The sequence below is a fragment of the Thermobia domestica genome, chromosome 2 (assembly GCF_964235325.1).
Source record: "Thermobia domestica chromosome 2, izTheDome1.hap1.1, whole genome shotgun sequence".
NCBI lineage: Eukaryota > Metazoa > Arthropoda > Insecta > Zygentoma > Lepismatidae > Thermobia > Thermobia domestica.
The window spans coordinates 308500511-308517982 of NC_137455.1; the positions used below are offsets into that span (position 1 = coordinate 308500511).

Sequence of the window (17472 nt, forward strand, 5' to 3'; positions counted from 1 at the left end):
TTTCAAAAATACCAACCTCAAAAATTCTGAAAATATTACAAAGATCTACGAGTACTACATATCCTGAGAGCAAAAAAAAAAACACTATTCTGCCTCTGGATTTCGTAATCAAGTTTTGAAAATGTGCAATCACATCTTTTGAACTAAAGATGAAACAAAAATGATTGTCCAACACTCAATCAATCATTGTGATTTTGTAGATGATTGGTCTGTTATTCTATCAGAAGTACATCGGCAGAATGACGAAATATCAATTTTTACAGCAATGATCTATTGCAACAATAAGACAAAAGATTCACAATTGTAAATGATAACAAAGGATAGGATTCTTCTGTTGTTTGCTAGCATTTCAGAAGACCAAAGAAAGCCTTGGTGTTAAACCAACCAGAACTAAAAATCTCAGATGGGGTTGCTAGTCATTTTAAAAACCGCCTTCAACTCTATGAATTTTCCAAATAGAAGCTTCCTCAGAATAGATTTTTAGTACAAGTAAACATGGAAAAGGACCATGTGATGGTGTTGGAGCTCTAGCGAAACATTATGAAGCTTGTAATGCATACCATTCAGAGTACTAGTAACTTTGTCCAAACTAGTACACAATACTCTACTACAATTAGGTGAATATTTTTATGCAGAAAAGAAGTAGATTTTTAAGTTTTTTTTTTTTTTTTTCGCTGGTTTGCCACCCGTGTAGTGCTATCACTGCTATTCTGTTTTCGCAATCATCCCATTCCATATGGTTACCATTAGAAATATATTCTTTTCTACAGCAGCACTTACAATGAATTATCGCAAATTCGAATGCCACGTCAGTTCATCGTCTTCACAACCAACAGTGGCGTCTGGAACTCTGTAACAGTATTATAACCAGACTAGATATCATAATAAATCATTTTAATAATTCCAATCTGGTTTTCGTAAATTTCTTTCCATAGCATTGAACACATTGGTCCGAAAATAACATTTCTTCAAACTTCGTCACACAATTCAGAGGCAAAGTGGCTGCTTCTTCTTTTCACGATATGTACTACTCTTTGATGTATGACACCTGTAATATTTTTAGAATTTTAGAGATTAGTATTTTCGACGGAAAAATATTTTAAAAATTGCTTTGTGATTGTTGTACAAAGGTTGGGTTTGGACACAAATCTACATATACTTATTTATGCTATGTAGCAATGAATATACTTTAAAAAAATCATAATCTGAACTGAAAGGTTTTGTGAGTTTACATTTTTTAAAGAAAATATGGCGTTCGAGAGTGACTTCTGCATGCTCAACTTTGCGGACCCGTATTCCTGCGTCTTATCTAAATAATATTTAGGAAATATGAAAACGAAAGTTTCTTTAAGCTCTATTTTTATATTTACTGATTTAAGATACATTTCCACTATTACTGATTTAAGATATATTTCCTTTTTTAAAAAACATAATGAACAAACACTTTCGATGTACGACACTGACAATGATACATTTGTACGTGTATACGTTATTTATACACAAAACTTCTATACCGACGCTGCTGAACAAGCAATAAAGAGAATATAGAGCATGTGCTGTAGCGCATGAATGAGAGAGTTAAGGAAAAAGAAACGAAAAATCCATTTACTCATGCATGAAGTTACATAAAACTTCGTAATTAAATAAACTATAGTTATTAGAAAGGAAGTCCATCCTCTGTTCTTTCCGATTGATTGATTGAAAGGGTTTATATGGGCGCGTCGACATCGAGGTCTTTTGCACCCTTCTCTGACAGGAAAAATGAAGTACCCAAGAACAAAAAAGCATAGTATCACAGATATAATAAAGTAAAAGCAAAGTCTGGAGTACGTAAAAGGTGTTCGGTCATTTATGAATTAAAATGTCATAGCATTCAAGAAATGTGCAAACTCGATACACAAACACAAGGACGGGTTAGTACACAACAGCATGTTAATCTTCTCTGCCGGGGCAGTTCGGCAATAGGTGCACACACGTGGGGCAGCCCATAATTAGTAATGAATATGACAGTGCAGTAAAGAAGATAAAAGCAAGGAAATGCTATGACAAGCATAAAACCACCATGAAAAAACACAAACGGTAGATAAAAGCAGAAATAAATTAATTAAAAGAAATGTGAGAAATGCACTCACAGATCACGCAAGACGTGCAAAAGCTGCAAGTAGGTGAAAACTTTCTGGATCATCTGGACATCGTCTCCAAGCAAGGTAGACAGATCAGCTGGTAAGCCAAGGCGGGCTCGCTCAGGAGCAAGAGGAACACATTCCACAAGAAGGTGGCGGATGGTCAGGAATGCACCACACTGGGTGCAGGAAGGCGGGTTCTGACGACGTAAGAGGTAGCCATGGGTCAGATGGCTGTGTCCGATACGTAATCGTGCCAATCGTCGTTCTTCCAGTCTTGAAGGACGAGAACTCGTGGCCCAAACACCAAGTCGCGGCTTGACAGCATGCAATTTATTCTGAAGGTGCTCATCCCAGTTTGTCTGCCAGCACTGAAGGAGAAGACGGTTGATTACAGGGCGAATATCAGAGCTGGGGAGCGGTGACGGATACTCAGGTCCTGTAAGGGCAGCTTCTTTGGCAACACGGTCAGCACACTCGTTCCCTGGAATACTAGCATGGCCAGGCACCCAACAAAATTGGACATCGCAACCTGCAAGTCGTAAGGAATGGCAAGAGAGTAGAACTTGCTGAACTATAGGGTGCACAGTTGACACATCCGTGAGACTATGTAAAGCGCTGCTGGAGTCAGAGCACAGGACTGTTCTTTCCGAGATGCACATTTTTCTATTAGTGCTGATTGAAATCTGGAATGCTGTTTACCAAGTCCCAATGAATGGAGAGTTTCGCCACAGCAGACAGTAGTAGTTTTTGTCATGCTGTTTCTAAGGTTGTCTTTGTTTTCTGTAGGGGAGAGAAGCACCTCTCTCTTCCGACGATTGGCATTTTGTTAGCATTTTTTATATGAATATAGGGAACAGAAATTCAAATTTTCAGTGACCATATATTTTTGTTCGCTGGTTTATTTAAAGCAGCATAGGTTTTCTTTTATTCGACACACTACTTAATAAACATTAATATTTTGAATGATTTGTCGATTTTCAATCAATTGTAATTATCATGAATTGAAAAACTATTGAATCTGATGCTGAAATTACTCTTAATTTAGGAATTTCTCTGTTGTGAGTGCTAGAAGTATATTTCGGAATACAGAAAAAAAATGTACCGCGATTTCAAGTACTGCATATTTCTGTTATCATCAATGTACACTCATGTCCAAAATTATTGTCGCATGTCTATAAATATATTCTTCTGGAATATAATTTGATAATGAATTCGCCCGGTATTTCTTGTAATGTTAGTATGTGTATAATCAACAAAGATATGTATGGCAAATTTCACGTCAAAACAGCAGTACTTGTCCATTTAGCAACATTTTGTTTTACTCATACTAATTTTCGTATTTATAATTCTTTTCCTACGAAATTTATCACAAATACACATTTCCCAATTATACACATATTACCAGTATTAAAAGTACCCTGCAAAATCACTGTCAAATTATATTCTTAAAAGAAGACAGTTATAGATACGCGACAATCATTTTGGACATGAGTGTACATTTGAGTTTGATTTATTATTCATTCTGTAAACCATATTACAGAACGAATCTTGTATCATATCTGCCTACTGAGGTTTCCTCATTTCACTTCTTAAGTGTAGCAATGTTTTAAATTGTGGAATTTGGTGAAAACAAAATTAAGACACCGATTAAGCACATGAGGAGTATGCAAGACCTCTGTACACAGTAAAGTTATTATTAAAATCCCCAGTTCCATTATTTCAATGAAATTATTTCCTACATTGAGTTACTTGGGGTCCATGGTTCAATACCAGCTCGCACCATGTGGACTTTGGGGTGGAAAAACACCGTGTCAGCAGGTTTTCTGAGAGGCGATGAGAGATTAATGTTAAATTGCTTGAGGCCAGAAACGTCTGTAAATGTGGGGGGGGGGGGGGGAAGAGAAAGACCTATACACAAGCGAAGTCATGAATATATACATGTCCATGCATATAATTATTCATGTAAAATAATCATTATTGGCATATATTGCATAACTTTATGAATTACAGTAAATATATTAAATGCTAAAGTGGGTGAGTACGCAAATCTATATGCTTTGACATGCATTTCGATTAAAGTCCATTGTTCCACTTGCCCCTTTCTCGTGAAGACGCCCATGGAAGGAATATCTTACAACACCAACGTAATACCCAATCTGGCCTCTCCCAATCGGAAAAGAATAGTCTGCGTGCCTGCAAGTCCTGACGAGCCCGCGTGCATTGCTGACCCTAACGTTATGTTGCTTCTCTAATTCAATTTTTTCCATCATCACCCAAGCTTTCTTACATAAAATTTTATCAGAAAGGGGATGTAGGGAAAATCAAAATGTGGGACAACGGCATTATATTTGCAAACTGATCTATTGATCAAGCCATTTTAAGTTTCCCAAGCTCCTTGAGTTCGGCCAACTCCGGGAGGTCAAAGTACCCCGATATTATGTCTGGAAAGAAACACTTCCACCACCAGCTATGCGTATTCATTCTTTGCAAGTTTGTGTTTGGTAAAACAATATCTATCCTTCTCTTCTACGCTGCAGCGACTCACTCATTTTACCAATTGAGTCAAGTGCTGCAAAGTGGAGGAATTCATAACTATTACAGAAGCTAACTCAGAGTGTCTACTGAGTTTCAATTTCAAAATTCCAGTATATTCAGTATAACTATCAGCAAAATTCGAATACATAATACAATGATTTTTTTAAAGTTCTTTAGGAATAATCACATTCTTGATGATTCCAGGTTTGTAATTATTTTACCCGTATTTATAAATGGTTCGACCCTGTGCTCTAAATAATTTTCTCCCTCCCCCCGCACAAACTTATGTCCCAAATAAGGAAGCAAGCCGTGATTTTGCAAACATACCAGCTCTTGTTGAGTAGCAGTTTAGGTATTACAAATTACAACGCAATTTTAAATGGCCTAATTCTCTCAATGATGATTATGATGTGGTGTTATGTTCAAAGGTAGATGTTTGACCCGACGGTCCCTGGGCAAGGTAAACTCATGGTAGAGAAAATGAACCAAATGACCTGTTCCAGGTCCCTAGATTACACCTGAGATGAGATACGAGGGGTATAAAGTACCCATGAAAATAGCATGGTAGTATTTTAAAAATAATTGAAAACTATCAATATTAGAGTTGCATTCATAGTTTTTGGGGTCGCTAAGATGAATAGGACAGTCTTAATCCAATTCAACTTCAAGTTCATACTTCATTCCCCAGAGAGGGTGCGAAATTTTAAAAATAATCGAAAACGACAGATATTAATGTTGAATTCATAGTTTTCGAGGTAACTGAGTTTAACGGCATCAGTTTTCATGATAAAGTTCATCCTCGCCCCTTGGGGTGGGGAGGGAGAGGGTGACTTTTTAAAAATAATCTGATTATCTAGCTAATTAGTAACTACTGTAATTTGAGCGAATTAAACACATTAACATATTTTCTCGAGCTTGCTCGGGACTCTGCGGGTTACTACTTTTAAATATTACTTTATCGTGACATTTATCCAAAATTTTGCCGCCCTGTGCTCGAGCACAGAATAGCACTTACCTAAATACGGGCCTGGTCTTACCATCAAATGAATATTTTATTTTTTTTAATAAATTTAGTTATCCTTGATTTCTTTCTTTGGAATACGGGCCGCGGTGGCTCAGTGGTAGAGCGTTCACCTCTGGTGCATGGGGTCCGGGGTTCAAACCCTGCTCCCGCCAAGTGAGCTTTGTGGTGGACAAACGCCGTGTGCGTGGGTTTTCTCGGGGTTCTCCCGTTTACTCCCACTTTCTTCATTCCACCATTTCATTCATTTCTCATAATCACCGTCTCCTTTAGCCTAACCGGCATAACCGTGGGACGTAAAACTCAAAGATTTCATTTTTCTTTGAAAAACAAATGATTAGGTGTATGTAGCTGCTCATGAAAGCGCTGAAATCTTTACACAAGCAATGTGCCACATCCATACCAAGCATTAAAACTGGCCCTCAGTTTCCCATCATTGGGCAAACTTTTCCTGACTTTGCTTACTTGTTTGCAGCCCTGTATACTGTACTTGAAGCATTGCATATAATATAAAGCATCCATTGTTATTATACGTAAGGTATTGAAAAAAAAAAGGGGGGGGGGGGAAAGAAAGGAAAGCGGAAACTGAGAACAGTATTAGTAGGAAAGAGGAAGTTAGTGACTATCTGCAACCCCAAGAGAGATGGCGTCACTTCTTAACGCCGGATCAATAGGGAAAATCACAATTTATTATTTCAGTAACTATACTGTATTACGTAAGTATTGTTCTATAAGATCACATTTTTCATGATCTGAAGCTCAATTTCACTACTTTCCTTTGACCGACAACTTCAATTCATAACTTTCATGGCCCGTAGACCCTGCTCGGAGGCCTGATACAGTGAGCCAAGAGCATTATTTGTATTATATAAATGTATTATTAAGTATATTATAACTTGTATAATAATTATATATTATTCTATTCTAGTCACAAGACTCCTGGACTTTTGGAGTTCAAAAATTCCATTATTATAAAAAACGATATTTGTGTATTTCATAATTTTTCCAGTATGTAGATCAAAATTCCAGTATATTTTCAGTATTTACAGTATTAACATTAAATTCCAGTATTTCAAGTATTTCCATTATCAGTAGACACCCTGTAACTAGTTGCAAAAATGGCCGCAACTGCTACTGGACAACACGGGAAGATAGCAGTGATGCAGGTTGAAAGGCGGTTCCCCATGTTTAGGAACAGCTTCCTACCATATGCTTAATGTTACTAGATCCAGTGGCAACGCTCGTTGCAACTGGAAATACCAACCTTTCTTTTATTTTCAGTATTTCTTAATGATTCTTTTAGAAATACATTAATACTTTCATGCGCTGAAGGACAAATGTTTATTTTTTTCTAAAACATTATTTTAATACTCAAAACAACGCTCTTTGGTGTTAAAAAAAAAAAAAATTGAACAACCATACAACCTATAGCAGCAGCCACCTCTTTTAAATTGTATACTTTGTTGCTGTTCAATAACCAACGTCTAAATATTTTAATCAAAGATAGCATATTTTTTTTTTCAGCATATATTCCATTCTGTTCTTGCAGTTATTGTATTTTTAACTGTCCGAAATAACTCGAGATATTCCACAAGATTTTCTGCTCTGTAACTCTAAGTGAAAATTACAATAGGTCATGAAAGGACATATTTATAATAGATTTAAAGTATAAAATTAAAAAAAAAAAATAGGAAAATTTTCCTGCACAAAGTTGACCGTTAATGGTTAAGGAATTTTTACAATGCCTTGTGGGTTTTTATTGGTAACTCTTCGTTCCTGAGCTTGCACATAAAGCAAAAAGCAGAAAAATAAAATGAAATCTTTAAGTTTTACGTCCCACAGTTATGCCAGTTAGGCTAAAGGAGACGGTGATGATGAGAGATAAGTGAAATGGTGGAATGAAGAAAGTGGGAGGAAACGGGAGAACCCCGAGAAAACCCATGAGCACGATGTTTGTCCACCACAAAGTCCACACGGCGCAAGCAAAGAGCAAGTAACATACTGTGGGGATAGTGAAGTACACTTACCGATACCTTTCAAGTGGGTTCTTTTAAAGTAAACTCAGGGTTATGTTCGATGTCAACGAAGGAAATAATTGTTACCGGTAATAATAAGTTCAAAAAAACATATTAAAATCCTTAAAGAATTTGCACTGAAGACTATGATAAGCAGTTGAAGAAACATATATGGACAAATTTAGGGGAAAAAAAAAAGGAGGGTGTATGTGTCGAGGTGAGTTTAATTTTTTCAACATGAAAGGAAGCATAAAGGAATACACAATTTGTAAGCACATCTGGAAAAGAGCCTTTGGGCAAGTGTAACCTTCTGCCAGATGCCACATTAATGCGCAACTTCAAACAATGTATTAAGTTTAACATTACTATACCCTCTGTATTTGAGTACACATGATTTCTACACTATTATATCTGAAAATTGTCAACTGTATACACAAAAATTGCGCTAGTTTCTTTTACATGTATTGGAGAGATAATTACGCGAGGAAAATTTCAAAAGTGAAGAAAACACTCCAATCTAGATGAGCACTGTTAAAAGATAACAGCAGATAGATACTTAATGTTTCAGACTACTGTTCTTATTCTTCTAGCATTGCGCAGTACTTCTGCAGTACGCACATAATGCTACTTACCAACTTTGGTAGCATGAAAGAAAGATATCCTTAAATGGGACAATATTAGAGAGTGAGTATTGGTTTTAGGTTAAATAAAGTACAACGAATGATATCGCTCACCTGCAAATAAAGAGTACATTTTATGTAAAGTAGAACCTTACTATTCTGCTTTGCAAGTAAGAATTTTTCCTTTATTTTAGTGCACGGTACGTTCTATAACCTAAAGCCAATACCTGTCCTTTACTATCTCATTGCTGAAGGTAGTACCATTCAAGCTACAGGCATTAGTATACAGGAACACCTGTAACTACCGCACGGGTCATAACGTAACGTGTCATAACGTAATGATTAAAGAAGCAAGTAAAATGATTACTTCGTTAACTGTGTCTAAGAGCTTTCTTGTACGGTTTCAAATGCTTATTCTGTGACGTTGTTCACCAGATTAAGTCACTCACACGAAGCTCGAATGACTTCATAAGCACGTTTTATACTTAAAGCGTTTAAGGGTTCTTACGTTGGAATATGATTCCTTGACAAACTGTCTTAATATAGACAATTTTTTTATAGTGATTTCTTTATGAAGTAACAACAGATTTAACGATTCTTCTGTATACACTAAATATGTGAGTCTCTGTTAGCCTATACAGAGGAATCGTTACACCTGCAGTCATTTCATAACAAACCACCGTATTTTTTCTACATAAACAATCAATTTATAAAGAGGTCTTATTCCAATTTTAGAACCTTTGCTTTGGAAAATATGTTCACATGGGTGACTTAACCAGGTAAATAAGTTTACAGAATAAGTTATTAAAACCGTACAGGACAACTCACACAGACGTAATCAACCAAGTAAGTGTTTCAGTTATCTCCTCAACATTTAAATTAACATAGCGTCACTTGCTGACTTTAAATATTTCATAATGTATAGGTACCGATGTGCTTAATGTAAGATTTACAGATTTTATGTATAGTTTATTCAACAATGACATCTATGTGTAATCTAAATTTCCTTGTTCAGAATTTAAATTAGGAACTTTTGTTTCAATGAAAATTGCTTTTAGAATTTAATTTTTTAAATAATATAAAATTTTAATTTGTGCAGTTATGGTTTGTTGTTCTCAAATATTTACAGAGGCCTGATTTCATGCCTCATATGTTCAATGGCCGGGGTTTTAATGTTACGTTCTGTCATACCGATATAACTTTGTTTGATTTGATGACTGCTTTTTACCTCGTAATGAAAAGAAAATCCCATCAATGGTTTCTCTTCGTTCTTGAGAAGCATCAACGCTATTTTAATATTTTATGACTAGTTATTTTGAGATAAAATGAACGGCAATTCATATTTTGTGAGTGATTCTGGTTGGTGTAAATTGCTTGGTTGTTAATACTACTGAACTTCCTAATACCATTTTTCCATGGGCTAAATTATATAAATCCACACTTCTGACCCAGCGATAATTTGATAGATACAGAAAAAAATCCACGCATCTGCCGGCGTTATTAGAGAATGCGCCGACGCTACATAGCTTCCATGAAGCAGTTTTCTTATTTCTCTGCTGATGAATAAATCCAAACGTTTAACAGAACCTTTACTAATGGATGCTATAGGGTAGAGTACATAACGAATAAAGGTTGTTTAATCTACCTTTGTATCCTACATCGATTTTCATTATACAGTCAAACCTCTGAATAAGAGATACTGATGAGACTGTCACAAAGAGGTACCGGTAACAAATTTAGATTAATCACAACTCGTCCTGTAATTATATGCAGTATACAATAAATACATTAGTTATAAATGAAAATATATGGAAAATATGAATACTGTAATCAGTATTCGAACCTCTAAGACGATGAGCGAAAAACCTTCCATTTTAAAAAAGCAAAAGAATCGCCGAGGGATGTGTTTAATGTGTAGCGTAAAATATACTGTATACATTATATTATGACCTACATGCTACCTCTCTGCAAAATAACTTTAATGTGTATATGGTGTGACCTTTGTACTAAAAGTAAAAGGTCTACAGTAATAACAATATTCGGCTTTAAGTTGAGCTTGAAACTCTTCTGCCTAGTGATTCACCACGTCACAGGCCCATGACTAAGAGGTTTTGTGGGAGAAAAGGTTTTCTATCTACTATACTGTATTGCGGATTTATTTTCAAATTGCGGAAAGTATTTTCTGTGCTAAATACGAATGAACTGAGAATAATTTCTGTCTGTGCCGTAAAAGGAAGGGTTCTATTCTGTAATAATACATGTATTTTTGTCGAAAAAAAAAAAAAAAAAAAAAAAAGAATTGCACGTCTCACTTATTGAGAAGTACTCATTATAAAGACATGTCCTTTTACCATATTAGTGTATTATGTGGAAGGGACGGCCAGGTTTTCTTGCATTTAAATAGAAGCAATGCAAAAACTAATTTCAAGAAAAAATATCAACGCCAATAATAAAAATCACACAAAAAATCGAACGAAATTAGTGCAACACTTAACAGTAAAGAAAAATTATAAGATGATTTAGATGATCGTACTTTCCAAATATATTTACAGGCTAACAACTTCTACTACTGCATGATGATTTAACAAATCAAGCTTAGGGTGTTGTTGAAGGTTACGTGAAAATATAATAATATAAAGAAAATTGACACAGAATATAGAGATGGGTTTAAACAACCTTTTATCTAATAGAATTATTATTTTGTGTTCAATGGAAACTTTTAACAGGTCCTAGTATTAGTTACTAAACTGTGCTCTTAGGTACATCGATTAAAACTCGAAATAGATGGCATTTAGTAGCTATCTCCCCGAAATCTATCGACGGCTACGGAACCGGTACTGTAACTTAGAACCGTGTAAATTACTTAGTTTTTGCGTATACTTACCATTGCTGACGCGCCTTCTCCCTACGCACGCACCCCCTCGCTAAAGTTCGAAGCAGCCTGCTGCTCTCCTGCTAACTCGGTTAAATAACATTCTTGTTTCTTAGTGACCACGTAGCACAAATTGTTTCGTGTTTTTTGCACTGTAGTTGTATCCCATACGTCCACACTGTATTTATACTCATCACAATTACAAATAATGAACTGTAATCACTACTAAGTGAGCCAGAGTCACTACCAAGTGACTTAGAAGAAACTAAATAATGTTCCTCGAAATCGCACCTTCTACCCAGAACTAAGGAGTGCTAAATAGAATTTGCAGAAGTGTACCGCGGAAAACTTGGTGCCGATTTTTCTATTCACAGGTTTTGAAGTGGTATAATAATGTAATCAAGAAGTGGATTCTGGTTAGCATCATGTCTGGGTTTGAGGATGAGTCCAGAGAGGATCAAAATATTGTGAGGCTAATGATTTAAAGTCATGAACGGAAATAGAGGCACAAGGTAGAAATTTGAGGCTCTAGTATTGATTGAGGATGAAATTTTGATTGCATACACACACATAAAGAACTGGATTTTCTGCTTAACAAAACATTCAATCACACGTACTTTACATTTACACAATAAATAGTGTAGTTTTGTGTATTTGGTTATGCTTAATCTTTCGCTTTTAATTAGAGCCCATGTTAAAGTTTTGCTTTGGTGCTAGTTTACTTTTGGCACACCACATTTTGGAAAATTTTCTGGTAAAATTCAATACTCTGCGTGAAAAAGACATATTTACATGGAACAAATTTATGCAGGCAACACATTAAAAAAAAAAATAAAATGAAATCTTTAAGTTTTACGTCCCACGTTTATGCCGGTTAGGCTAAAGGAGGCGATGAGAGAAATGGTGGAATGAAGAAAGTGGGAGGAAACGGGAGAACCCCAAGAAAAGCCACGAGCACGGTGTTTGTCCACCACAAAGTCCACACGGCGCGAGCTGGGATCGAACCAGGGACCCCAAGCACCGGAGATGAACGCTCTACCACTGAGTCACCGCGCCCCCCAGGCGACACATTAACCCTTATCCGGGCAAGCTATTTTTGTAACGTAGACTGCAACTGGGGCCTTACCAACTCTATTAGCCTTACCAACTCGATATGTTCATAACTTTAACATTGACCAAAGATAGAATAATTCAGAATTTTATGACATCGAAATATTTATGGTTATTAAGAAATTCGAAGAAAAATATGAAGCTACTGGGCCTGAGAGGCCCCGGTTGCCCGGATAAGGGTTAAATACAAGGTAATATAGCAGTAGTGTAAGTTACTAGTGTAAAATCATTACATGCGCTTTACGACGGATGAAATAAGTGCATATGGTAGATGACTGTACTAGATGCTACTTTCCACCAGTGGCAATGGTATAGTTCTACACAGTGTATAGAAGTTGTATTTCATGTTTGCAAGTAGAGCGTTACTACCATGAAACAATACCAAGTACTACTCAAAGTCGTATCATTGCCAAAACCAATTTTTCACCATCCTCGCTTACGCGTATATCCACCGTCGCTGAAGCTCCTACTCCTTTCGGACACATCACTGCACGGACCCACCAGCTTCGCCCGGCTCTGACTCGGTTTGACAGCAGTCGTGCTCTTTAGTAACCACCTTGCACAAGTTGGTTTGTAATTTTTGCATTGTAGTTTTTATGCCATATATCCGGACGCCGTATTTATACGGAAATCGTAAAAGAATTGTAATTTTTCAACAATTACTTTTCATGGGTCTCCTGAATTTTATCTATGCCAAGTGAGATATTTTTTTATGCCGTTTAGCACAAATCATTTAGGGGACAGTAAGAGGGAAATTAGCGAAAGAATTATAATTTCTGGCATTTATTTCGAAGTTGGTCGTTCACCTGGTTTTTGACAAAAACATAACAGCTACGAAAATATAAGTCATCAATTTTTAGGACCGCTTTAGAAGGTGTAATCGAGTAGGGTAGAGTAGAGTAAGAACGGAATAAGTTGGACAGGGAAGGATTGGTTTAGTATAGAGTTAGGAAAGTTTGGACCTACTTTATTAAAGTTAACAGAGTGTAATTTCTCGTCTCAGCGTAAGGATATCAACTGAAGCATCTCTGTACACCTGCAGTCATGTACAAAATACAAATGCTCGTTTCTTTCCCACAATCCAAATATGCTGCAACCTTGCGCGAAATAGTTCCTTTCGATTGCCAAATGGTTCCATGTTTATATAGCTTATAAAAAAATGAACACAACTTCCACTTCCTTACATATTATCAAACACACAAAGGAACAAATTATCAATTCCCTCCCGGTAAATTTTCAAAATTTTGCTAGAAACGGACGACCAACTTTGAAACTTAACCCTAATTTTTCAACAATTATTTGAGTGGTGTGCCAAAAGTAACCTGCAGGTTTGCTTTATGTAATTCATGCAGTGAAATTACTTCGGAACTCATTTAATGGTATGCTTACTTTCATAAGTATTTAACCTAACTTAACCTACGCTTACGCTACTAAATATGTTTTACCTCTTCTAATACGATTATTAATTATCGAACGTAGTCATCGTGATGAATGACTCATCTAACTAAATTTTACCGAGAGTAATAACAGATTGGGTAGTTCAATTAGATTCGGTCTCTATTTATGGATACCGGTATCACACACGAAAGTAAACATAGCCTATATTTATTTGTTTACGTTGTCGCACTTCACAGTTTCCAATATGATTTGTGAATGTGAGATGCCTATTATTCAAGTTTAAAACAGTAAGGCAAAATATTTAAGAATATTTGCCATAAACCGAACTATTTCTTTTTAAAAATGAGGTGCCATGACCATGTACCAAACTACACTCATTCTTTAACGCATTTATTCGACAGGCAAATAATCTTACAGAAGCGCATACAGATGAAACCCTTGTATTATTTGACCAAGTACACACTATTTTAAGAGATTAAATATGATTAATCTGCTTAATTTTGCACAGGCAGTAAGCACTCCTAACAGCTTTTTAAATAAGAAAAATACATTTGTACACAACATTACTCCGACACTTATATTTTTATTAATCCTTCTATCCTAAGAACCAAAAGATGTTACATGCTTTTTTACTAAATTAAGCCTTTACTATAAGAGTGGATGTCTGCTCGCCCTCTAATTAAAGTCACATCAGCGGGGACAGAATTACAGGTTAACTGCATCACTAACCAATTTTTAAAAATTTACAAGATGAATTGTAGAATTTAGTTTTGCTTGTGAGAAAGAGTAAGTGAGAGTAAGGTGAGGAGAATAGTTAAAGTAAAAAAAAAAAAAAATACTTGCTGATGTTAGTTGGTTTTGATGTTGTAAGCGGTACTATACATGAAGGCGGACTATTTGGCGTAGAGGTACACTTAGTATGGTTTATGGAAAAGGCACTGTGGATATGGTTTGTAAATGACAAGACTGTGCCATATTGTGTTGGAGTTTATCGAGTTATAAAATAAGGAGTGTCAGTTCTTGAAATTGTGTGAAGGCATAGTCTACTGAACAGGTAAACAGCTTATCTTAAGTGTGGAAACGAACTACAGAAGAGGAACATCTAACCCAACCTGACCGAATCTACCCTAATTTAGTACATGTTGGTACTTTTTTTTTTTTTTTTTTGGATAGCATTTAGTATCATCTCCAAAGCTGTGCAACACAAAAGTCGTGGATTTTATGATATATAAAGTATTTTTCCACTATCTTCGTTTATGTCTATACCCACCGCCGCTGACGCGTCTTCTTCCTAGAGACGCACCACTTCGCTTTCGTTCGCCCACCCCCCTGCTGCGCTCCTACCCTGACTCGGTTAGACAGTATTCGTGCTTTTTTGTGGTGACCTAATACACGTTGGTTCGTGTTTTATGCATTAGTTTTTATGCCATACGTCCAAACTGTATTTTCAACAACAATCACCAGCAACTGTGCCAGGGTCACAACCTAGTATTTTGGGGGGAGAAACTAAATTTTTTTTGTTTGTTTGCTTCGGTGGTCCGGTGATACAGCAGTAATGCACAGAATTACTAATTATGTATACTAAAGTGAAGGAAGCGTTGAGTTGTAAATGGTAAAATTTAGGTCATCTTCCCTCTTAAAGCACTGCAAACGAATTGAGGATGTGATTCACGGTACACTGAAGTATATCGGCAATTAAATTAAACGTACAATAAATACGGAAACAAATGTGAATAGTACAAAAATGTTTTTAGCATGAGCCCTACGTTTGCGGATCCTTTCACTAGCAACTAATTCTGAATAACAATATTATTTTTCTTTCGACAATGATCGTGTAATAAATCAAGTAGTGTATAAAAGTCAAAATTGCCTTTCAATTGCACAAATGTATGTAAATATCTGTATATCCTAACTATTCTTAAATTTATTTTTTAACCTAAATATTAGGTAATGAGACCTACGTATTGGAGTCAGTCAGCACTTTGAAGCGCACTATACCGAGTGAGCAGAAGAAAAGCATGATATTACATGAACCCAACATACTTTAAATTTGTATTAAGAGATCAGATATCTTACCTTCAATACATACTACATGATCCCGTATTTGTTGAGCAACTACAGCATCTGGTACTAATTCTATCAAATCATATATGGCATAAATTGAAGGATGAACACTTTCAAATCGTTGGATTTCTTGGCGAATCGCTAAAGAGTTGGTCAGATATGACTGCATATGTGGTCTCGAATTCATTGCTATTAGCAGGATTTGTCATCCCATTACACTATTCACCATTTTAATTAGAGCACTAATGTGAAATTTGTTTACAATTCCATTTAACACACACCTCAGTCTTCACTTCCTGTCAATATGGCGGCCACAAGTTAAATCCTACTTCATTCAGACTTTTAACTCTATCAACATAAATAAAACGAACTGTTACTCGATTTCTTAAACTTGCACATTTCAGTGAACTTTCAGCACATCGTATGCATTTTTATTCCAATTCAAGAGAATACATTTTCGGAGTAACACACCTTCCATGACGAAGATTGTGTAACCTACTCTCTTTCTCTCTCCTACGGTCGGGGGGCCAGTGCTGAGCAGGAAGCGATGAACACTAGTAGCAGAATACACACAAGCACGTACACTCAACACAAACACTTTTGGGATATACAAATCTAAGCGCGGCACGGGTATTGACCTGGAAAAAAAATTACATGTATCCGCGTAACATATATGACAACATTGCTATTGTATACAATTTACCGTGAATCGTCAATAGCTAAATAAACAAAACAGAACTTCATAAGAATAATTTACATTATCTTGTAAGTGCAGAAAGCAATTCTGTATCATAGGGATACCATACGTAGAGTTCTTATCCGTGTCATCCAGTACGTGACAACAATAGCTTCGAATATGCGCTACCTATTTTGGAAACCGTTTCCGCTTAAAATGTAGTTTAGAAAAATTAAAATTAATGTCGTAAAATGTGTAAAATATTGTAGTTAAAGCCAAGAATTAAGCTCGGAAGAAATTCAAGTTAGATTTTCATTACTGGGTATACAGTATATAATGTATAATTAAATAAAACGTTATGAACATCCTAGACACCTAATTATCATACTACTTTAGCGCGTGTGTGGAAGTAGGAACCTGAAAATTTTAATTTGTCATGCGCTAATTGGTATTTGTTAAATACAAAATGTTGAAGAGGTATATACAGATCTGTAAATCCTGCCACAGCGGAACTCGATGTTCTGACCACACGCGTAGGTGTTCTCCTTGCCTCCTGAGATGCCAAGGTCGAACAACTTGCGTAATATAACAAATAAAGCTGCCGGGTTATTTCGTATTTCATTCATAAAATGTAGAACATGTAGACCTTTGTGGATTCGCCTTTTTTTCTCTCTCTCTATTTCCAAATTAACGATCAACATATCAATTTGGGTTTTACAGGTGGGAGATAAAGTAACAATATTGCTGAAGATTCGATTCCTTACTACTGCGCAATTTGACCTCGTGAACTATTATGTCATACAACGGATTGTCAAACGATGCGGAAATAATCAGTATCCAAAGGTACCGGTACTGTACTTCTAAAAAATAGCTTATATCATACAAGATATTACTATCATAGGTAATTACTCCCTCAACTGGGAGAAGAGATTTCAGTAATTTGTCACAGGAAATTTATCTATTTTAAACTTTATTATTATTATTATTATTATTATTATTATTATTATTATTATTATTATTATTATTATTATTATT

General features: G+C 35.8%; 1 protein-coding gene across 1 annotated transcript in view; it reads right to left on the reverse strand.

Annotated features, from left to right (window-relative positions):
- CenG1A (Centaurin gamma 1A) overlaps nucleotides 1–16970 on the reverse strand; it is a 107081-nt gene extending 90111 nt beyond the window's left edge. The window contains exon 1 of the mRNA XM_081748944.1: nucleotides 15774–16970. Within this exon, the coding sequence (XP_081605070.1) occupies nucleotides 15774–15948 (175 nt within the window). The 5' untranslated portion in view covers nucleotides 15949–16970. The remainder of the gene's footprint in view (nucleotides 1–15773) is intronic.
- Between the last annotated feature and the right edge of the window lie 502 nt (nucleotides 16971–17472).